Source organism: Vanellus vanellus (assembly GCF_965231255.1).
Source record: "Vanellus vanellus genome assembly, chromosome: 2".
Lineage (NCBI taxonomy): Eukaryota > Metazoa > Chordata > Aves > Charadriiformes > Charadriidae > Vanellus > Vanellus vanellus.
The window spans coordinates 52303225-52327829 of record NC_138906.1 but is presented as its reverse complement, the minus strand read 5'-3'; the positions used below and the strand labels follow the sequence as shown (position 1 = coordinate 52327829).

Here is a 24605-nt window from a genome sequence, read left to right as displayed (position 1 = left end):
TAGGATCTTAAAAGTTCACGACATAAATTGAATGGAAAGATGCTAACCCTTTTTCAGCTGTATCTTTCTGCAATGAGCAGCCCACAACCTGCAAAAACACAAAACAAACACAAGAAAGTTGACGGGAACTCCTCCTGCAGTGGGCAGGGAAAGCTGCGTCTTGCACCCACACTTGACTTAAAATGTAAAAGTTTCTGGTAACGTGAACATTTGTTAATTGCACACAAGTCAGAAGTGGTTACAGCAGAACCATCCTGTCCCAGTCTCTTGGAGCTGATGGGATCACCGTTCTGCAGGCTGCTCCCTCCCCCTCCCCAAACCACTCTCTAGTCCCAGGATTGTACAGCTGAGCAGCCCCCACCCAGCCCAGGCTAGAGCGATGCTTAAATTCAGATGGCCTTGAAGGAAAGCCTGCAAAGAGGAGGCTGCTGGAGCTGCTTCTAGCAGGCAGAAGCAGCAGCAGTAGAAGGAAGGATACAGAATTGCAGATACAGAGGGACGTGTCTAAACAGGGGAGTGAAGGTCTGTCAGCTGTTCGCTTTGCAGGACTTGGCCCCAGCACCACACTGGTTGTCTCCTACAGATCACAGCCAGGTATTACCCTTAATCTGCTGAGCTCCAAGAGTATGGCAACAGGAGATCACATCTGTCTGGTACAGCCACACTGATGCAACCTCAGTACTTCTGGCTGGACACACTTTTCCCCAGTTTGTTCTGACTCGTGGTACTGTGCTAAGCCTTTTCCTTTCTACCTCAAATTCTACAACGCCTTTCTCTTACGTCCTTACAGTTTTTCTTCAGTGTCCTCTGTCTCTGTTAGCTTAGCTAAGCATTCCTTTTGCAAGAAGTGTGATTTTTCGTTGTGTGGTGTTTTTTTGTTTGTTTGAAGAATAACATGCTTTTGGTTATCATAGCATAACTCACTATACTTTAAAGTTCTTGCAAGTTACAATTAGCCTTTTTATTTTGTATCTATTTCAGATTGTAAGATCTTTGGGCATGAAATGTCTACTATTCCATGAAAAGCTGTGTCAGAAAGATTCGAGCAAAAACACTTGTCTGGACCTTAGATACCAAAAGGAAAAATCAGACTTAAATTTCAGTAGCCTTAAAAATAAAGGAGAAATCAATGTTTTTAGGTTTTCTTCAATTGTGTGCATTTTAGTTAGCACTCGAACCAACATAAAAAAATAATTTGGATTAAGGATTTTCTAAGTTTATACTTCTTGGACTTTCTTAGTGTGTCATACAGCAACATTAAGAAAATATGGGAGAAGACTCATTCGCTGGCTGCACCTAGCAACCTCACTTTCCGTGCAGATTTTCTTAGCAGTCCAAAATACTCGTGAACACATATACTCAAAAATCCCCAGTACAGAATACTTAGAAAGTCATCCTGCCCTTCAGTAAATGCAACACTGTTCTCACTCTGGAAAAATATCTCCTGGACTTTTCAGCTGCTACTTCTTTCATAAAAGCATGATTTCTACTTTAACCAAATGGTGTGCTCCCCCACCACCACCACACACAACAGCTTTAGGTAAAGAAGATTCTGTATGCAATTGCCCTGTAAAGCTTTACCACTATACTTAATGTTAAGTGCTCAACAGCCAACTTTCTTACAAGCATTTGAAGGAACCATACTAGGTAGAAACCCACAGAGGCAAACTTGTCCAAGTAACTGAGGTTGAAGGGAGGGAGTAAACCCAAAGACTATCAATCAGCGTTACAGAACACTGTAATAAATAGATGACATTCCTATTAAGACTGACTCACTCTAGAAAAAAAGGCCACCAACATCTATTTATGAATTATGAGATGTTGACTCTTTGTAAGAAGACAGTTGCCTTATAATTGAAAGGAGTGCAATTTTGACTTGAATTACTCTAATGCACATCAAACTACTTATCTTTTTTGTCTGGCTGGTATTCGGCAAATGTAACATATACCATATTTTTGAACAATTCTTTCAAGAAGCTTGTCTCTCAGGACCTACTAGCATACCAAACCCTTAAAAGTTTTCTGTGGACAGACTTCTTAAAACACCATTTCGTTAGCAATTAGTACAGAAATTTTTTGCTAAGCACTATCCTAATACTTCAAAAGTAAAATGCCACTTGCTGACTAGTTGCCACCTGAGTCTTTTTGGATTCTATGGGAGAGTATAGACTGTATGGACAAGGTCACGTGAATATGACAAAGATTGCCACAATCAACAAAACATCAATACTAACAACTCAAAATAGATAGAAAATTAAATATGGCAGTCACAATGGCAAAGGCATCAGCTTAGCCACTCTCGTAAGAGATTGGTGTCACAGGAGGAAGAGAGCCTGGCAAGAAAGGGGCTGCAGACTCATAGCACGAGCATGAATTGTGGGGAATGACAGAAGACAACATGAAGTAAGTTGCCAAAACTGACCAATTCAACAGGAGGTTTGATTAGCACAATGAAGTAGTACATTCATTGGCTTGTAACTTTCAAAAACTGCCAGGAAGCACTGCAAGTTCCCCTGATTAGTGCACAAAGCTGAAGCCTGAATGAGTACCATACTATAGGTGGATCGATTTATTTATCTGGCCTATAATCTGCTAGCTCAACCAGAAACAAAAGGCAAGATCTGGTCCCATGCACCATGCAAAGACAAGGAAAAGACAGAAAGTTGAAAAAGCAACTTAAGCTTCATAAAAAAAAAAAAAAAAAAAAAAAATTGGAAACTCAGCAGCAAATTTCCAAGCAAGCAGGTGGATTTGTACATCTGGTTGCTGACATCTGCACGATAGCCAGCTTAGAAAACAAGTGTTTCCAGAAGCATTATGACAGAAGCTGTCAAAAATATTGCTGTTCTCTGATAACAACCTGCTAGATTTTGCCAGTGTTTTTAGAAGGCACTGGTATCAGCTAATCAGGCAGTAGAAACACATTCTTTGGAAGAAGCTACACTAGCATTTCTTTCTCTGCACAGGGATACTTTGCTACCAGAAATAGCACTGAAAATTCAAAATACGTGCCAATTATGTCAATATATGTAGTTAAGTCTTTGCAGTGTTTGATTTTCTGGCATCACTCAAAGACTTCTTTTCAGTCTCCTAAATCATATCTTATCCACAGCCTCCCTGCCACTCTAAGACTCTGCCTTCCAGGCAGGTAGCACGTAAGAATATCTGTGCCAATGCCTCAGCTGCACCTTTTGCCTGTTAACTGTGAGACTTTAAATCCCTATAAAAAGGCACCCTGAACTCTAGGCAGAACCCTGTAAGCTATTCAAACATATGCAGTGAACATCAGTCCAGTAGAAGGTATCACAGAATCATCAGAGTTGGAAGGGACCTCTAGAGATCATCTAGTCCAACTCCCCTGCTAAAGCAGGATTGCCTAGAGCACATTACTCAGGACTGCATCCAGGTGGGTCTTGAAAATCTCCAGAGAAGGGGACTCCACAACCTCCCTGGGCAGCCTGTTCCAGTGCTCTGTCACCCTCACCGTAAAGAACTGTTTCCGTGTATAGGTAGGGACAGGAGGAAGAAAATGAGGAAATGGGAAAAAAGAAAATACTTTCAAATAAAGTTTACTAAGTAAACTGACATCCAAATAGGGAATGAGGGAGGAAAGGAAAACAAAAATATTCAAGAAGCAGCAGTACATGGCTCTACAATCAATAACAGATCCTTACACCAATCCCGAGGAAGGAGTGCTGATTAGTTAAAAGCAAATACAACTCAGCTCCCAGCAATTGAAGAAAAACAGACACATAAGAGAATGAACAGTACTGAAGTATTCTCCCTCCAGCATACGCTCATGCTTTTCTGAATTCTTTCTTGGTTCAGATTTTTCTATTGGCTTCTATGCAAAGTACTTACTCCTCCAGCAAAGCATAGTTTTCACAGACTGCCAGGTTAATCTCCGATACATAGGACAGGCTCTTACATTTACTGGCTCTCCAAAAAACAACTGTAGAAAAAGTCTTCTCTTATTGATCAGCCTTATTACGACTATCTAACAAATATGACACTGGAAGGAGGAAGAGAGTATCCTTTACTATCCAAGAGGGGTGTAGTCTTACCAGCTATTTGCTCAGTATGCCTATACGGGCACCAAGATTGTATGGGAAATAGGCAAAGTCTTGTAAGAAAATCTGCTATCAAATCAGTTACGAGAGGCCATTAAAAGCAGCCTTCTGCTGCTGCTGCTCTTCTCTTTGGTGAATGCTGCTTTTGCTCAAAGGCTGTCTATCACATGTCCATGTGGAAAACCTGCAGACCAGTAAGTCCCTTGCAACAGAAAAGTGCAAACAGGACAGAAGGGCCTTCCTGGCTCTAGGACTGAATTTACTCTAGGAGCGAGTAAACTCAACTCAAAGAAATGTAAGAAACAGAAAGACTTCCAGATGGTTTTCCCAATTGCTAGTTGTGTGACATCTTTAGAGAGTGCTCAGGTTACAGTAGTATGTAGGTGGGCTGAAAGGTTTTCCTTTTTAAAAAGAGTACTGCACACAGAAGAATGGAGACAGCTTGATTGCCTCATATTCTCTGAAATCAAACAAAAAAAAATAATCTCCTTTCTTCAATGACAGTTAAAAGGATTCAAAGGCATTTCAAAACTAAATTGCTACCACATAAGTTTTTATTCTGGCAACTAATAAGAACAAAATAACATCAAGAAATTCCATGTAGTGGTGTGGGCTTTTACTTATTTGGAAAAAAAATCCAAACCAAAAGTCTCAAAATTCCTCCAAAACAATGTCAACCTGGTAACCATACAATCCATTTCAGCTTCCAAATACATTTGAGCCTTTTAGTTGCTCTTTTCAAATAGATGTAGTGGCACCGTTTTTATAGCAGTTTGCATGAATCTGAAAGCAAGCTAATTTCCAACTGCATATTCCAAACTTGCACCATGGCTAATAAAGCTGGATTTAAACAGCCAAACCCACCAAATGCCCAAAACCTGAAAACTGTGCCAAGAGCATCAAATCAATAGTTTTTGCTGAGAACAGAATCTCTTCCAGATGCTCACTGAATCTTTTCCTACCTCACATCGGCTGCCTCTATGCTACAAAGCAGAAACATTCTACTCCACGTCAACAGTATCTTTGAGCCAGTATAAGGAATTTCACTAAGCCTGGAAAAAATAAATATACTTAGACAAGCTAAGACAGAAGCAAGAAGAACTGATGGGAGAAGAACTGGAAGAACAAACGTGGGGGTAAAAAAGGAAAGTTAAAGGGAGAAATAGGAATCTTTATGGAAAAAGGTGTACTTATTGCTTGCAGAAAGAAAAAGCTGACTGAAAATTTGCAAGAAAATTTATCTCCTATGTTCTTACCCCTGGGAATAAAAATAATCAACACAGAATTGCATTTTCAGACCTCATGATTCTCAAAGAAAAATTCATCACTGACAGACAGTAGCCACCAAGTTTACAATTTCAACAGAAATTCTTTCAGACGGTCTTTGTTGCTCCAGGAAAAAGCTAGATTTTGTTCTTCATTGCAGCTTCACTTCAAGTAACAAGTTGTTAACCTGTTTTTTTAGGTGAAGTTCTAGTTGATAATGAAACTCGGGTGCTACAAAGGAATAGTCTCTCAAAGGAAAAAAAAGGCAATCCTACTAGTTTACTACAACATTTTTGCTTACGGATTATCTGAATCTTAATGGAATACATCTCATCACAAAAAAAAACATGAGTTTTAATTTACAAAATACCATATAATCATTATTGAATCCCATTATGATGCCTGTAAATTTAATATTTATTGCCGCAAACAAAACTATACCACAATATCTTGAATGTTATAACAAACTGTGTGGAGTATTTCTAATCTAAACTAGTTTGACTACTTGCAGCAATACACCTACAACAATCTGCTAACAAGAATCTGGCTGTTAAAGAAGTTAAAAAGAAGGGAGAGGGGAAAAGAAGTGGAAGGTTATACCTGCCAATGGGGTGAGACTTTTGTCTGAAACCAAAACACCATTTTGTTTTATTGCTGCAAACTTTGGTTTTGGAAGCAAAATGAGAAGAGTTGCATGACTTTTCCTCCAAAATATTTTCTGTTCTGATTCCCTGTATCTCCAATTTATTGTTATGCTAAGGTTATTTAGTAACAGATTTACCTGTGTTTCCTTTTCTTCTTTCTGGGAGGAGTATCAACATCTTCAGCAGGGACTGGAGCAATAATACTAGATTCCTTTACTCTAAACTCATACACCTAACAAGAGATACCATAATACATCCACGATAAATCTTTCACTAGTAGAAAGTTGCTCATTTTCCAAGTTAGTATGATTTCCTCCAACCAACAACTTACAGATTATATCCAGTCATAGTCTCTTTTCAATACATTAAAAGTTGATTATTTTTGTCATTTAAGAACAGACTAATTTAAACCTCCTGTAAATTTAATTTAAAAACAGCTTTAAAACTAACTTTTATATATTTGTGGCATGAATTCTGGATCATAGCATTCTTGGGAAAACCAAGAAAATGAATTAATTTTATCTTTTATTAATCAGTACTAGTATTTCTATACTTCAGTTTTAAAAGTAAAATGCTATCATCCTTAGTAAGTAGCTTCCCTTCTTACCTGCCTGCACGTTTTGGTCCCAATCAGTCTGGCAATTGCACAGAAGTTGTCATAGTAGGTGCCAATAAGAACTCTAAACATCGAGGCTTCTGCACCACTCCATTCCACATTCTCTGGAGGCTCAATATTTGGCTTCATCTTTATCGGTGTCTGACACCTAGAATTTGCTTCTGAATTAAATAATTGACAGTATGGATCAATGTAAAGCTATGTTTCCAAAATTTTACACAGCCCTTAAAAACATTAAATTATTAACAGTAGCTAAAAATAGCCCAGGTTTCTGTTGTTGTTTCCTAATCTGAGTGCCACAACAAAACAGCACTTTTCACATACCTCTGAAAGAAGCTAAAATTCAGGTAACAGCAGCTAATGAAATTACATGATCTCACTGCTATATGTAAATCAAGACAATCTGGAAATTTTCTTACAGGGTTCTATTTGATAAAACTTATATTATTACTCTGTCTTTTTACTCAGTTCCATACACTTCACATACGTGGTTTCTAGGATCGTGTGGCTCAACTTGTTGGTTTTTATATCCTTTCAAGCACTGCAGCTAATTGAATAAAGAACCATTGACTAGCCTTACCAGAGGAACTGGATGTTTCATCTTTTTTTTCTTCTTCTTCTTTATCATTGTTTTCTCCTCCAGTTTCAGTTCCAGCTTCTCTATCACTATCTGTGTCTTTTGATTCCAATACATTTATTGTCGGTGTGCTGGGTCTGCTGGTGTTGTTTGGAAGTCTTCCCCTTCGGCGGCCACCTGGGCGCTTTGGTGGTGTCTTTATACGTTCAGCGGTCAAGGCAGCTGCAAACTCCTTTGCACCTTCCTAAACACAAAACATTACAATGTAGTGTTTTCACCTGTGGTCAGGGATTGGGGGAGAACACATTCTACTTGCACGCTGTATAACTTTGCGATAGTCTACAAATTAATCATGTACACAGAAATTCCAGTTAAATGTACTCTAACCATGAATATAACCATGAATATAAATACTTTTGATATCAGGGAAAAAAAAAATAAATCTACAGTATTTATGTCGGTACTTCAGTTCCACTTCCATTTTGGCTGCCAAGTGAAAAATAATTCAGTAGTAAATTTCTATTTTCCTAAATGACAGAGAAAATGAGAATTTCCCACAAAGAATACCCTTCAAAATACAAGAACCCTTCTTGCACATGGCACTTAAACAATATGCATTCTGCATTTTTTAAAATGCAATCACTGGTAATTTGTTTTCTAGTGGAAAAGGTTATGACAATGCGTAGCAAGTTTTTGGATTGGAAAATTGCAGTTTCTCATACTAAAAAATTCAGGGGAAGCATGAAGAGAAATTTAAAAATATATTACTAAGGATTTCACTTTATTAATTTCCATCCTGTTATTTCTTAAAAGCACAAATCCTGGATGGAATTCGCCTTCAGCAAACCAAAAAACCTTCATAGCTTTTAGTTGTGATATAACTTGCAAGAGAGCTAAGTCTGTAAGACCCAGTTCTTTGACTAGATTGGACACACTAGCAGCAACACCTTATTAGGAGGTAATAATCTTACTTCCCTACAAATATCTCAGGCTACACCTAATAGAGCTAAAAATTACTGCTACTTTCAATTGATGATTGGAAGGTAACTCTTTTCTTTCACACAAACTGACTTGAGTGCAGGTGGCCCACAAGTATATGCACTGTCATAGATCCAGCATGTTCCTACACTAAGTGTGGCTTGCTATACTGCAGCTAGCACTAGCCCTTAGTGAATTCTAACATATAAAATTATCTTACCAGATGTTGATAACAGTGCGGTCCACAAGGCTTATTATCTAATGCTGTTTCTGTATTCTTTCGTTTATAAGTATTAGGAGTTGCGTGGAATGCTGTTGAAGCAAAACACCATATTTGTAAGTTTTAATATAAAAAATACATTAAATACCTAACCTCAAACAGTATCCAAAGCACAAGACTTTACTAAAGCCAGAATAAAAATTATAACAAATAGGAAAGAAAAAAAAAACAACACAAAATAAAACCCATCTAGTGACATTGACTTACCACTTAAATACAGACACAGCACATGGGCAAGTTTTGCATATGACCATTTACATCAGTGAAGACAATCATCACATTTGTTTCATATATCAAGGAAGACTTGCTTCCCAACAAATAAAACAGACTTTACTTCCATCACCATGTTAAACAGAATTGTTCAGGGCTTCTTCTACTAATGCATGATCATCTCTCAATCCAGAAGATTCAGGTGTTCAATTTCTGTCTTGTCAAAAAATCCAACCCCACGCACTTTGGAAAGGTAAGGGACCCACTTTTCATTTTTGTTAATGAGAAGGACACATAAGCATTTTTACTCTCTTAGTTTATCAGAACTCCAACTAAACTGACAGGTAATAAGAGTTCCGTTCCTCTATCCCAGCTGCAGGGTAAAAATAAGTTAGCGTCACACAGTCCCTATGGATCAGAACATCCACACTTAAGTTTGCAAGTTGTAGAGAAGTGTCTGCTCATGAATCTGATGGACTCTGTATAGCTCTGTGTAAGTTGCAGAATGATGACTCAGAACTGGGTATGTGACAGATGCAACATGAGCACCTTTGTAACAGGATGGCAGAGTTGCCTACTCATTCCCTTTGCCAGAGCTCATGTCTACCAGCTCTCCCCCTGTGCAATCCCTGCCTCCCAGCAGGATGTTTTCAGAAAGACTTATTTTCCTCGTTTTACTGGATATCTTGGGAACTCTTCCATATCTCTTACTTAACTGAAGCTTGGAGAACCTGCAGCTACACTCTCACACAAACTCATATACTCATGTTCCCAAATTATACTAGGAGCTTTCTGAAATAGCCTCAGTTTTCTGCAATTCTCTTTTTTAAAAAAAATCCTCTACGCTCAAGGAATGAATTTTTTTGTTTTAGTATATGTAGATATCCATAAATACTTCCCCCCCCCTTAACATGCTAACAGTGGCATACACAACTGCAAGGAACAAAAATGGAGAATGCATGAATGGCTTGTTTTGTTTTGTTTTTTAAAAAAAAAGACTACTCAGTGCTGTCTGTTTCCTAACACCCCGTGAAGGCCTACAAAACACCTGTCTGAAAATGCATGATTCCCAAGCACTGTAAAAGCACTGTAAAAGCAACTGTAACTTACAGTTAAGTTTTTCAACAATCAGTGAATAAAAAGTGCTAATGTTCAAACTGAAGGAAGAAATCCCTCCCCTCTTACCCATATTAATCCATAAGGGTTGTTCCGTACCAACACCACACACAGCCTTCTCCTTCAATAAGCCACCACCACAGGCTTTCCTACTCCTCTTATTTCTAGATTGTGCACAAGGCTCCTCTTTATAATGGTCACTACGTTTTCAAGACTGACTTTTTAAATGCAGTTCCTTCCCTTTTTAAGATTGTAGGCAGAGCTCACATATGTTTTCACAGTTTTTAAAAGCAAATCTCATTTCAGTGATCTGGTTTGCAGCGTAGCTCCACAAGCACTTGTTTTGACACCAGTGGGGAAGGTGATGAGTGGTGGTGAGCACTTCTTAAGACAGCTTCTCTGATGAAAACACTCCATCTTGGAACCATCACTTCATGGTCCCCTCCCATAAGGGAAGGTGCGCTGGAAATCAAATCATAAATTCTATAATGTTATGCCTGTATTAATGACAGCAGCACATGGGAACCTTAGGTAAGCAATGTATTCTTCCAAGGCTTTCTTAAAAAGGTATAAACGATATAAAAGTATCACTAATTAAATATTGCATCACTTTCTCCAGAGAAATATATAACATTTTATAAGTCCGGAAACACAAAAAAGCTTCAATTTTCCACATGTGGACATAGAGATATGTAAAAATGATTTATAAGGAAGTACAGGAATGTTATTTATGCATATTGTTGCTATTAGCACTCCTTCTTCCCCCACAGTTAAAAGCTTTTATGCAGTATTTCAGTTCTCATATGTTTCACATATCCTTGAAGTGTTCATACATTCTGTAGGTAAAATATGCTAAATAACAAAGAAAGCTTGGCATTTAATGCCAAGTTATTCCATCTTTATCCAGCTTTTAAGAAACAATGAGGTGATGAGAGCCCCCCACCCAAACAGGGAGGGGAAAAAACCCCATATTTTTCAACACTGCATCTTTAAATTTGCACAGTATACAACTGCATTAATTCAGGGTTGGGTTGTTTTGGTTTTTTTGGTTTGTTTGGGTTTGTGTCATCCTCCCCCCCCCCCCCCCCCAACTGTTTTACTCTCTCTTCATACCACAAGGAAAATAATTTTGCATCAATGCAAAAGAAAAGTAAAACATTTGCAAGCCATGATCAATATCAGACTGCCGCAATGTGCAGAAAACAAAATTACACTTTTTACACTTGCAGATGCAAGCGTTTCTCTCACAAGTTCATTTGTGCGAAGTCCTAAAATGAGTGTTTATTTTCTTTAAAAAACTGTTTTCCTTAAGACAATGAAGAAATGTTTAGTTTGCAATGCAGTGAAATAAATCAATATTTGACTTTTTAAACCAGCAGGACGTCAAGAATATCCAATACTTACTATTAAAATCATATCTTGTATTCCACTATTTCAAAAACACCCAACATACTGTAGTACTGACAACTATAGTCAGAATCTACCACCACTGTTGTGAGGTATTTTTGGGGGAGTCACGTTACAAAGAAAGGACCGAGTACAAGAATAAAACTGTTTGTCTAGCTGTATTATGAATCTTGCAAATATCAGTAGTAATTTTTTTTTTTTAAATCAAAGATGACTTTGCAGAATTTCCTAAGTAACTAAACTCTGTATTTCTTCAATAATTTCCATACAAAGGTTGTTCTAAAACTGCTTCACTGAGCATGTTTTCTGTCTTTGAGATGTATTACCTGTCTCATCCCCAATGGGCCCAATTCTCATATTTTTCATAATGTGAAAGTACACAGGCAACAGTTTAGCCTGAAATGTACATTTGCTTCACAGTCAAGCTATTTGGGAAATTCTCCCTACCTGATATTTTTCCTTCTTCTAAATTCTTTGTTAGTCCACACATTTAGGCATAATTCCTTGCTGTCAGCAAATGAAGTCGGTACACAAGTTTTTTCAGTTATGTCATCACCTGCACATAAAGGGATTGCCAGGTCGTCAAGGGGACTTGACACGTTAAAAATCTAATGATAACTTTTCCAATATTTAACTCAGACGTTCTAGAACAAAGATTTGAAACTCCATGAAATAAGGCTAATCTTAAAAATGGAATCTAAGAGGGGGAATTACAAAAATCAAAACCAGACCTAGTAGAATTCCTGTATTTTTTTAATTCTCTATGCCTTTTCCAGATATTTGCACCTTTCAAAGTACACATCTGATCACTGTAGCCCACCATGTTATCAAAGTAATTCATCAAAAATGTCATCTGCAGAAGCCAGGATGCAGTGCTTGGCAATTACATGAAGTAGAACACAGGGACAACTGATTTGGGTGAAATGTTGTCAGCTTTTTAAAAAAGTTAAACCATTAAATTATTGCAGAGACACTGAAAATTGCTAGGGCAGCCTTCTAATAACCAGAGTAGTCTTTTTTTTTGGCGAGTTACTTAATCCCAGAAATCGATCTGGTGAATTTTGACCAACAGTCCTAAAATTTCATAGAAAGTGAAGAGGTCATACACCTGACTCTCAGTTTTTAACAGATAAATTCCTAGCTCTAGACAGACACGCAGACAGACAAACACACAGACAGAAAACAATCCTCTTTCTTTGGTGTTACTACAGACAAAAGCAGAAAGAAGCAACAGATCCAAAGCAGTGAACCAGTCATTGTAGAGGTGGGATTTGGGTATGTCTTCAGGGAATGGTGACTGAAGCATCAGTTTACTACATTCAGCATCTAGTCTGGAGGCTACATAGTGAACATGTAAATGAAGCTTCAAGAGATCTCTTTGCAATAATCAAGTATCAAATAAATTTTCATAAGTGACAATGCATGGGCTGCATAAGCTGTCATGAAGACCATTATCATAACCGGTAATTTCACACTCCACCTTGACACAAAGGTATGTCTTGAATGCCTCCACAGTGGAAGTGTTATTCTTCCTTCCTTCTACTATGGCCCTGAAAACCTGAAGAGACTACCTAAAGTTTGGGCCTTTTTAAGTACGAGGTATGGCTTAAAATGAAGCTTTGGACATACACCACTTCGGAAAGAATACTGACTTTAAGGGTCTTATCATAAATCACCAGCAATAAGAACTTAGGCAAACTTTTAAGATTAACACTTTGTCTCCCATCTGAAGGTTAGGAACACAGAGAAAGGGGACACAATGCCTTCTGCTTAAAGGATGCTGCTAGTGTGAGAACTGAGGTCCTTCAGCCGATCAGTGACAGGACTCTGGACTTTGCCATTGTCTGAATCTGGCACTAAAGAACATGTCAAAATGAACAACACTATGAAACTGCTCTTAACAGCACTAAAAGAAAAAAGAAGTCTCAGAGTTGGTGCCTCAAAACTGTGGACTGGTAATACCAGGCTCCCCAGAGTAGTAGGTACCAAAATGCAGTCTGTGGGTCCTTTCAATTCTACTTCTAACAATCTGCAAAAATTACTATGAAAGGCAAATCTATATAAACTACATAAGTAATCAAATATATGTGTATTTTGGAGGAGCCTATATTTTCACTGGAAAAATCCTACAAGTTTATAAAATTAGTGAGAAAAATTGCTTAAAACAACTGCTGCAGAGGTACCTAAAATCTTCTGGGATGCTGCTGGAAAAAGTTTGTTCTCACTATGTCTGGACAATGCTTTCTTGTCGACTTAAAAACCAAAATTCTTTTGAAGAAGTAAAACTAGACCGGCACTCAATCTCCCTACTAGACTACTAAGATTGTGAAGAACTTGTAAAACCACTGCCAGAGGAAAGCACTTGCCAAGAGGTAGCATACAGCTTCACTTCCCTGTCCTACAGACTAAGGCTGCACACAGCACTTCTTGGAATGAGTCATCCAGGCAACTAAAATACTTCTAAACAAAACCTACAGCTTCACAGAACACGCCGCGTTGAAGCTGGCTGCACATGGCAGCAGGTTTACCTCCAGAAACTTAACTGTTCTTAAATCTTTTTCAGAAGAGCTTCTTTCTTTGCATTTTCAAGCAAGACCTGCCAACCAAATGCAAGGAGAAAGTGAAACTAACAGACCTAACTCCAAAAGCCACAAATACTAAAGAAACCAGGAACAGGAAAAGCTTTCTCCCCACCCTGCCTCCCACCATCTGAGAACAACTCCAGTTCCTCCTCAAACTGAAAGGCAACTAAGGGATACTAAAAAGCAGCAGCACTGTATAAAGCCTTCAGTGTGAAGTACAAATACAGGCAGATTGCATGTGTGCTGGATGAGGAGCTGCTGACAAAAGCACAAAGATTTCCAAATGAACATGCATGCACACTCACAGTGGAACATGCAAATGAACAGTTAAGTCAAAAGTGAAAATTAATTTGAAATAGAGGGCATCATAGTATTCAACTGCAAGTTGAAACCACTTCATATTTGACTGTTAGGTTCCCCTTTACATTTGACTCCATTCTCAGAGAAAGAATTGTCTCAAGTAGCACTTCAGATTCTCTCTTATTCTTTACACTTTGCAAATGGAGACATCATTGCTAACACTCTTGTTAAATCCTTCCCCCAAAAGAATGTGGCAACATGAAAGCAATTCAGTGGAAAGGATATCACAATTTCTAAAACTCAACTGTCTGAGACAATTCTTCAAATCACCAGGTAGAAGTAAACTGGCTAGAAAATAACCTGAGAGAATAAAAGATAAAACTGTTCATGGATATTCATTCTCCCTGCTGGAAAATGAAGCAAGTCTGATGAATAACCAGTTATTTTTACGGAGAAATATATTCTGTGCTCCACACACAAATTGAGAAAATGTAACACAGAAACAGTAGTAGAAAACAATATAGTTTTCTTGAAGACTAGATAAAGGGAAGTAACGTTATAGGTTGGTCCAAGCCAGGAATTCTATATGAACTCCTAAATGTAAAAAGGATAACAAACTACCCCAAACAGGTGCATTCAGTTTGAGGTATAGTTTTCACTGCAAAATGATGTCAACAAGAACAAGCTATTTTTGCAGCTTTAGCGATATTACTGCTTTTATTTTCTCTTCTCTGTTCTTCCTTCTGTATTGCATCTTATGGTACTTTTAAGTTTCCTGACTTGCAAAAAATAAGAGATATACAAACTCACTGTAATTGTACTTACGATGTAAGAAGCAATCATATTTAAAACAGCGTCTACAGAAGAGCGTGTGAAAAGAGTGCAGGCTTTGCTCCCTCTGAACAGATTTAGCATTTGGTCCATCTATGTTTGGTGTGCATTCAGGAGGAAGAGCTCCGGGAAGCTGCTGCTCAGTGAGTTCTTTGTATCTTAAAAGAAAGAAATAGAAATTATTTATTCAGTATCATTAAAAAAACCAAAAAGAAGTAAGTTTTGATTCCAGTGCCACTCTGCATTTTCAGTGAAAAATTAAAAAAAAAATTAAGAATATGTGCCAGCAAGAAAGGTCAATCAGTCAGTGACATGACAAGTTATTAATTCTGTACTCGTTAATATAAATATAAAATTGGCTAGGAAAGAATGCATTTATTTTCTGGACTGTCATCTCCTCATATACATGTCTCACTAACTACCAAAAGGAGACTTTTTATTTTAAACGAGAAAATTTTATTTTACCACATCAAAAAATAACATAGATTAATAAACACATGCAAACACTCACTTTTCAATAGTTTGAAAGGAAGGCTAAAAAACACCTCTGTATTGTTTGACTCAGTTGGTGGGAACAGCCGATTCCCTTAAAGTATTACTTGCAGAATTTACACAACTGCCACAGAACCTAGCTGCAAGAGGGATCATTCCTAATCAACAAATATTTAATGAAGTCAAGAATCTTTGTTTCATAAAGCAACACAGAAATACATCCTAAGAGTTTCTTACTTCTCTTTCAATTCTTCTGCTGTACCCTTGTCTGGAAACATTGAGGAAATGGCTTCAAATATCTTGTCAGAAGGAAATCTCCGAGGTGTGTGGCTTTCTTTCTCTGTAAAGGAAGCAAAAGATTTGGAAAACAAACAAACAAAAAACCCAAACCATATTTCTTCTCCTTTGCTACTTCAAGGAGGTGTTCAGAGAAAGGGGTACTTCACCAAAAATCCTAATTAAAAAAAAAAAAGCTAAGGTTTTTATTTCTAAATTACAGACAACATAAACTGCATTAAGTGATCTTTCCTGCTGAGAGCACTCTACTAGTAAAATTTGGAGAAACCGTTATTTCACCAGCAGATGGAGATGGCAATTCAGAACTCTGCCTACTTTAGAATAAAGATATTTCTTGCTGAGTACCACAGCATTTATTAGACAGATACCTGACTGATTTTTGGTGCGTTTGACCGTTTCAGTATGCAGATAAACAAAAATTGGCAAAAGCACCTTTCTTAGTATTCTCTGTACAACTCTTGAACTAAATGGCAAAGGAAATGATGAAGAAAACGATGCTACTTTAGACCTGATATCTATCAAGTAGAAGGTTTTGAACAAATTTATCGAGTGATTAAAGAAAAGGGTTTTTTTGGTTTTCATTTTTGAAGTCTGCAGACAGACATACCTATCCTGTTACCTTCCCGATCTTTTTGCTTGTCATCTCTTTCATCAGGATTGTCATCTCCATCATCATCATCTTCATCATCACTATATTGACCAAGTGCATTGACCAGCTCAACAAATATTTCATCATTGATAAATCCACATTCTGAAATTCAGCAAAATTGGGAGTGAACAGAAAAGCACAAGGTGTACATGAAGTATTTTTAATTCTCCCTACACTTGAATTACATTATGGTAAATGCTCCAATTTATGAAAAATGATTTTGTATTTTTCCCCTCTTAGTTTCAATGCACGAACTGAGAAGAGTTAAAAATACTCAGTATTTATTTCTTAGACTGACAACTGGGAAGGGGAGAGGGAAACTTTTTGAAATTTTTCTTTTCCCGACTCCCTGTGCTTCATACCAGTAGACATAAATAAATCTCTCTTCCTTGGAAGATAAAAAAATTACTTACTAGCTAGCCTATTTAAGAGATTTTATGCCAGAATCGTAATTCCAACATGGTTAGGTTAAGCCAGCCTGGAAATGCATGCTATGTCTATGCAGTGTATGAAGCTATCCTTGGACAGCTAGGAAATCTCCAGAGAGATTTTTGGTTGGTAGTTCCATAGCATCCACTTCCCCACTATAGAATCCACTGGCAAAGAGATAAAAAAAGAATACGGTTATATACAAAGAATTCAAGAGAAAACTGAAAGATACAATGCTGCATATATCTGCTTATTAGCTTATATTCTGCTGCGAAATTCAGGGAGCAGCACAGATAGACAATATGGCATTTCTGCAGAGAGGAAAATGGTAGTTAGTGTTGACAGAGACTGCTTTTATTTTTCAAAAAATAGACATGAACTGTGTGGGAACCATAGTGCTTATCACTATCCTTTTGAACCTGGACTGGGATTGGATGTCAAAGTAAAACTTGAAGGAAACTAATAGTTTTATTCGTATGTAGACAACAAAAACAGGCAGGTAGTTCACTTGGATATTTTAAACAGAACTCAATATACACACAGAGGTTAGTTTTAATTTCTCTCCCAAAAGTGCAAATATAGAGCTAGTTTACAATTCTGACTCCTACATGGGAATGCCTCTGGATTACAGGTTCCCATAGCATTTATACTTACAGTCACACAAGAATATCAGTTATGGGGAGACTAAAAAACCATCTTTCTACTTTCAATATATAGTTTTTAAAGACCCATAACAACAGTAATTGCCATCATAAACCTGGGACTCAAGACAGTCAAACAAGATTAATTTTAAAGCTGGACTCATTTAATAATAAATTAAAGCAATAATAGAGGGCATTTACTAGTAATGTCACCATTTTGACATAACCACTTCTCTGAGAAGGATGTCAGCAATCAGTAAATCTGTAAAAATATTCAAAGGCAAAACCCCATGAAATATTTTGCATTCCTTATGAAATACAAAGGCACCAGCTACCCTGAGGACACTAACAAGACTGGTTTAGGACTGAGCAGCATTTATTATTGAATTGCAGGCTTAACCTTCATGAGTGGCACACAACGTACTCAAAAAGTAGTTCTCTTTCTCAGTCACACCAGCATTAACAGGAATACAATTAATTTTAAGAAGATTCCCCATTTGGGGGGGGGGGGGGGGAATCATATTTCTGTGGAAGGGGAAGCAGAGTAGTCAGAGAAATGTTTATAACTGTAAAGTTCAGGGTTGCATAAGCCATTTCTGAGTGGGCACACAGAGCAAGTGAAAGGTTGCACTTCACTGAGACTTTAGCAAGCTAAGAGACAGACAACATCACACACAGTCCAGCTCCCACACAGAATAAGAGGTAAACTAAACCTAAGAATACATATATATAGTGTATCAACAGAAGGGTACACCTTTGCTCTACAGGCTGACTTATAGAAAGGAGGTTTTTAAATAGCTAATAATTTCCTTAAAGGAAAAAAGCCCCAAACTCATAGAGGTTATTCTATCAAATCGCATTTACAAGTGCTGTCGCTATCAGAGTTTTGCATACTTCTCCTGCCACTTTCTGCTAGGCAGTACACACAGAGGGGCATTACACAATTATATTCCAAAGATCTGAGCATAAAATTGAAGACCAAGAACTTATCCAAGTTGTACCTAGGCATTATGATGAATCACTATACAGTCTAAGGAAGGAGTTAATGTGTTTAATCTCTCCATACTACTACTTTAACATTTTGCAGCCTTATGAAAATGCAAAGCAATATATTTAAATAAGGAAGTCTGTTATACCCAAAGCTTACACAATGTAGGAATTCTAGAGATACTACTGTAACAATCAAGCATCAGGCCTTAACAAGCAACACAGACAACAATTATTTATGTAGGAAGAAGTAATTAGTATACCTGAGTGACTGGGCTCACCTCTGTCTCCATGCACTTTCCCATCATAGTTCTTGATCAGTTCTTCAATAAAGGTACCATCCTGGTCAAGCACTTCATCTCCCATATACGGAATGTTATGTAAAACAGTTTCATCCTCTACCTAGTAACAACAGTTATAATCAGACAATTTTAAATTGCATTATCAATTGACTATTTCTGCATTGCTATTTTTCACAGTCTACAACTGTCTAGCTATCAGTTAACTAGCTGGCTTCACTGCTTTAGTACATTTACCATTAATTAGATAAACAAAATAAAACCCTCACCTTTGTTCAACAATTTTTTGCACTAGTGGTGACTGGCTCAAGATACTGACACTAGCTCTTAACATTAAGATTAGCAGGGTGTTTCCACAAAGCTTCTACTGTTAAAACACAGTAAGCTACCTAGCTTTGGGAAGCTTGCATTTGGTAAGTTCATTCTCCCTTCCTTGGTTCTCTTCCACAGTAATGTGCAATGGAAACCACCCCTTCATTGCTTTGCTAGAGATCAGAAAATATGATACAAAAAGACTCTAAACTCAAGTTATCTAAACAGCAAGCACAGAAACATGCCTTAATTTAATCTGAGCTCCACTGTATGTTTTTTTTGTCTGCATATAGACTAAATGCATTAGTACTCCCATGTTTTATCAGTAGAATTTACGGACCTAGACACTCAGCTGTATATTCCAATACTACAGAAGAACCTTACATTTATTTTCTTGACAATAGAAACTTTCCTGCTGATCATGATTCTGCAGCAGTGTAAATATCCAAACACTGATGAATTGAAAGCAAGCAGAAAAAGGTGTGGAAGGACTCTGTACATATACTGATAAAACTGGTTATTTAAATAACTTTGCTATGATTATTATCATGATAACCAGTCAGCAAAGGTGATAATATACAAAATGATGCAACAAAGATTTGTAATAAGCTAAGCTTTTCAAATATGTTAAATACCTACATCAGAAATCTAACGTTATGGCTTCTGCATACAGAGAAGCTCATCAGAAGACAAGGCTATACTCAGTTGCTATACAAGAATGACCATTATGCAGGGAAACTATTTAAGGATTAAATTATCTTTATTCCATACAAATTATTATTCTGCTACAGGTACACTGGCCGATTGTCTTACATAAAGACATTCATATCCCTCAGAAAATATTTCTCATTACACTAATTATACACTTTTAAATAAATCTATATTTGTTAAATGCCATACAAGACAAATGGTCAGCTGAATTAAATAGACTTAGTGTCTCTTTACAGTAAGGTTTCAGAGATAATTAGGTTCACTGAGGACAGAGGCTTAGTTTCCATTTAAAGTTACTTTTTTAAAAATTATTATTTCATTTGGGGGATCTTATTTCTGATTACTACTGCCTTATTTCCAATACCAAAAAAGATAGGGAGGGTAACTCGCAACAGATTTTTGCTGGTTTATTTCTAAAATTAACTCCTCCCTTTTCTCCATACATTTTTTTCAGCGCTTTTTAAACTTACCATAAAATTCTGTTGAAGGGGAGACCAAGAATACATTATAGGCACAGAAGCAACAGCATTGAGAGTCTTCAGTGGGATGACTTGTTTTGGAAAATCTATGTCACTGGTAACTGAGCACTGAAACAAGAGGTTGAAGTTGTACTTACATGGCAACATCAGAAACAAAAATAAAATAAAATAACCACAGAAGAACACGCTACAATGTACAAAATTCAAAATGTTTGTCAAAATTAGCCATATCAGCCTTTGAAAAATGCAGATTTTTAGGGCATAACAGTAAGAATAGGTTTAGCAGGAAAAAAAGACGCAAGAATTATTTCTATTTCAATACCTTTGCTAATAGATCATGATGGTTTTTTCCACTTAATAATAAGTGGCTGTGATAGTATTTTACTCAGACTATTCAACCTACAATACAAATTGTGTTTGGTATTTCAAAACAGATTTAGTACCTATTACTGCTACACTGATTTACTCAAGCCATCAGAGAGGCAACTGAATTCCCCTGGCTTCAGATCAATACACTGCAGAAATCATGTATTATTTATGTTTTAAAAAAAAATAAAATTTTACTTTAATGCCAGCAAGATATCTTATGGAAATAAATCCTTCGTATGTCTCGTTAGCTCCTGCCCTGTTTCCCCATTATTGTCTGTTTACCTTTATCCTATCTTCAAACCTTTGAATATGCTCACTGCTTACAGTGGAAAAACGAAAATTAATTCTTAATATGCAACTGTGGACATGTCAATGAGTCTTTCAGCTATAGGACTTTTTTTTTTTTTTTTTTGAGATTCAGATGTTTATGTAGCCTCTAAAAGATAAACATGACATAGAAATAGACAACTTCTAGGTTATTCTTGCATCTATTCAACAGTTAACAGACACAGTTCAATTTTTCTCAAATACCTGGACAGCAGTATGAAGAACTGAAAAAAATTACAAACAAAAGCAGACAGGAACATACAAAGCTAGGGAAAGTACAACATAGAGGATTTGGAGATAGGTAAAACAAAGTTTAGAACAGCTATCATAACTACCTGAAAGGAAAAAAGGAAGTGGAGACAAAAGATCTTTCTCCTTTCCAGAAGGGAAAGATGAACAGAGCTTCACATTTCTAAAGAAATACACAAAGTAATGTAACAAACAGTATACAGAGACAGTACCCCTGTAGAATGACACAAGCCAGATTTATTTATTTTTTTTAATTTGCAGTAAATGAAATTAGATTTCTGCTGTGTATATCAGTACTCAAGACACTGTCCAATGCTAGTGCTTTATTCCCATTTCAGGTTAATGTTTAATTTTCTAGCTAGCAGCCATCTTGCATATTTGTTATGTATTTTTAAAGAAAAATTCAAAAGTATAAAAATAATTACTTTTACCTTTGGAACTAGAAGTCTTAGGCTGACAAATGAGCTATGTCAAAATGACTCAAAGTGTTTGGTATTAAGTCTTAGTTATCTTGCCCTGTTGTTTCAGTATAGAACTCAGCTTAATGTTTATTAGGCTAGCACAGGACATGTTATGGTCTCTGGTTGATGCTGACTGGACTAGCCATTGGAGAAAACCTATGTCACCAGCAACACCCTGCAGTTTTCACTAAACATATGAAGGCTCTCGCAAAACCTTTCCATCAGGTCACTAAACTTCTAGCCAGTGTCCCATGCAACTCAGAAGAAATGCAGCATATTCAGAAAAAAAAAAAAAATTAAAGTCATCTTTTAAAACCCCCACTATTTCTTTGTCTCACTTCTCTCACTGCAAAATATGGCAATCTTAAATCACGCATTAAAGTTCTGATTCATGAGACAGAGACTGGATTTGAATGCAGTAATTAGTGTGCTTTATCAATTCAGGCAGGAAATCAATTCAGGCAGGAAATTAACATAAAAGAATAGTGAATCAAGCTAAAAAAAGGACGAAAAAAAGGAGGAGGAATGGTGAGGAATGATCTTTTACTAAAAGAAAAAAAAAAGTGAAAATTGGATGTGTACCTGCGTCAATTATTATCAGAAGTTCTGATCCTACAGTGCCATATAACAGGTATAGAGAGCTGTACATGAGTAACTGAATATTCAATCATGTTAAAAAGAAAACACTCAAGGAAAGGTCCTTGCCTGTGTGCATTTGAACATGCATGAACACAACTGCACCTCTGTGACACACACACACACAGTTACCCACTTTTAGGAAAGAAAAAATCTGACAAATTTTCTTGAAGAGAAAGTGTTTTGGTTTGGGTTTTTTTAACCTATTCACAGTAAAGTCTTTTCATTTGTATCCTACCGAAAAGTTAGCTTTTCAGATTATTACTAAATTATTATTAAATATCTTCAAACTGGCTTAGTTTGGAGAATTGCCTAAAGAGCAACTGGGAAAGAAGATAAATTAACCTGGGCTGAATACAGAAAGTTGGAGTAGGCTTAAATCACTGTTCAAGCTACGAACATGAAATCCAGTTTAGGTGCTCAAATTGCCTCACAATCATGGAAGTGTTTTTTCACAAATTTAGCATCCAGTCTGCTTGAGCAACACAAGGATGCGTCAGTTTAACCAACTCCTTTTTTAGAACCTCTGTGGTTAAATGACTTTAATCAATATAAAGAGGACTTTGTCAAGTGGGTATGTTCACAGCTTTCATGTGCTTTAACTAAGAACCAACGTAACTACTAATTTGTACCACTGGGGGTCAACTCCAATAGGTCAACTCCCAATATCAGCAAGACAAAACATTTTGACTAAAGGATGCTGAGGTACCATCCAAGTATTACCAGAAACAAAGAAGTTTCACTTTTGCATGTGGTTCAAACCTAGGTAGCCTGCTATGTATTTATTGCTTTCCAGAAGTCATATGATCGAAGTGAATAAGAAACAAATTCTTTAAGAGACTCATGAAAAATATTTAGCTGCCAAGTCATGTCATGCTGGGGGGGGGGGGGGGGGGGGGGGGGGGAGAAGAAAAAAAAGGAAAAAAGAAAAAAAGAACAGCCAACTTTCCAGTAATAAAACAAAATCGTGCTAACAACCTTGTAAGTGGAATTACCACAACACATGTTAACCAACCTCCCTGGTCCCGCGCAATGAGCTCACAGAAGTCATGATGTGAACAGGCTGTATCCTACGTTGTTTCCATTCTTGATTTAAGATTTCAGTTCTTTCCAGTATCTTCTGACGATTAGAATTAAACATACTCTAAAAATTAATCACAATTGTAAACATTATAAATAAATTAAATACTCTAAGTTCACCTGCTATCATCTTAAGGCATTATAACATTTACTAAAAAAACAAACAAAATCAGACAGGGTAAAAAAAGTGCTGAAAACTCAACCGTCCAAATTTTGTTTAAATGCCCGTGAGGCTCAATATAGTTTGTTATGCCTTTCTTTGACTCAGACCATGTTCTCATGTTTAGAAACTCAGAGGTTTAGCACAGAATTAAATTCTAAATGGAATCAGAAAGAGTATGCAGCTAAAAAAGTTGCCATACTTGCTCTCCATAGTCTCTTCTGATACTTAGCATGCCTGATTCAGTCACATATAAATGTATCATACCTGTTTGTAAGATCACAGAGGTAAGACAAGTTTTCAGTATGTTAATAAAGTACTTAATAAAACTGTTATTGCAGATGTTCACTGCAGGACAACTCATACTTCAGAATAAAATCAATTTTTGTATCATTTTTTAAGCAAGAGAAACAAAATATGACATACCTTTACTTCATCCGCACGTCGGAACCTCTTGAGCTGCCTCAGTCTCATATATTCCGATTTCACACGTTTTCGCCAACAAATTGGTCCCTTCTCAGACTTTTTTCCGGTTTGACCCATGATTATCCTACAAGAGACAATGTCCCGTTAATATTACCAAAACTCATGGACACCACTGCTTACAGAGGAACTTAGAGAGATGTTAGGTAGGATCAAGACGTTCCTTTAATACCTTTCATATTCAATTCCTTTAATTCCTTTCAATTAGACACTTGCTATACAATCCCAATCCAACCAGGGAAAAAACCCAAAGCCAACAGACTTAAGTGATAGACACAGGAAAACAGTAATTTTAATTACAAACCAGTGGGACCATTCACATTTGCTTTAAGTGTCTATACAGAAAGGTACCTAATGGATTTAAATAGGTGAAGTGGAATAAATCAAGATTCCTATTGCAAAGATACAAACAGCCTTGTAAAGCAGTCCTGTAAATTAACTTCTGGACAGCTACATTCATGGCAGACAAACCTCTCCCTCCTCACAGGAGACATCCTTTTCAGTAAGATACCAACTCCTAGAATAGGCTTCTGGAGCTGATTTCAAGTGCGGAGAGATACCCCAAGTACAGTCCTCCTGCCCAGCCACTCACGTATCAAAATTTTCTGGAAATTCAGACATAAAGAGTTTTGAAACACCCAGAATAAGAGACTTTGCTCTTTTCTCA

General features: G+C 37.0%; 1 protein-coding gene across 1 annotated transcript in view; it reads right to left on the bottom strand.

The window, feature by feature from the left end:
* EZH2 (enhancer of zeste 2 polycomb repressive complex 2 subunit) overlaps positions 1-24001 on the bottom strand; it is a 29579-nt gene extending 5578 nt beyond the window's left edge. The window contains exons 1-12 of the mRNA XM_082479512.1: positions 23882-24001; positions 23231-23359; positions 20165-20281; positions 18654-18774; positions 16274-16417; positions 15607-15709; positions 14872-15035; positions 8372-8463; positions 7177-7417; positions 6588-6757; positions 6118-6212; positions 48-88 (exon numbers count right to left, since the gene is read on the bottom strand). Of these exons, the coding sequence (XP_082335638.1) occupies positions 48-88; positions 6118-6212; positions 6588-6757; positions 7177-7417; positions 8372-8463; positions 14872-15035; positions 15607-15709; positions 16274-16417; positions 18654-18774; positions 20165-20281; positions 23231-23359; positions 23882-23998 (1534 nt within the window). The 5' untranslated portion in view covers positions 23999-24001. The remainder of the gene's footprint in view (positions 1-47; positions 89-6117; positions 6213-6587; positions 6758-7176; positions 7418-8371; positions 8464-14871; positions 15036-15606; positions 15710-16273; positions 16418-18653; positions 18775-20164; positions 20282-23230; positions 23360-23881) is intronic.
* Positions 24002-24605: the final 604 nt, after the last annotated feature.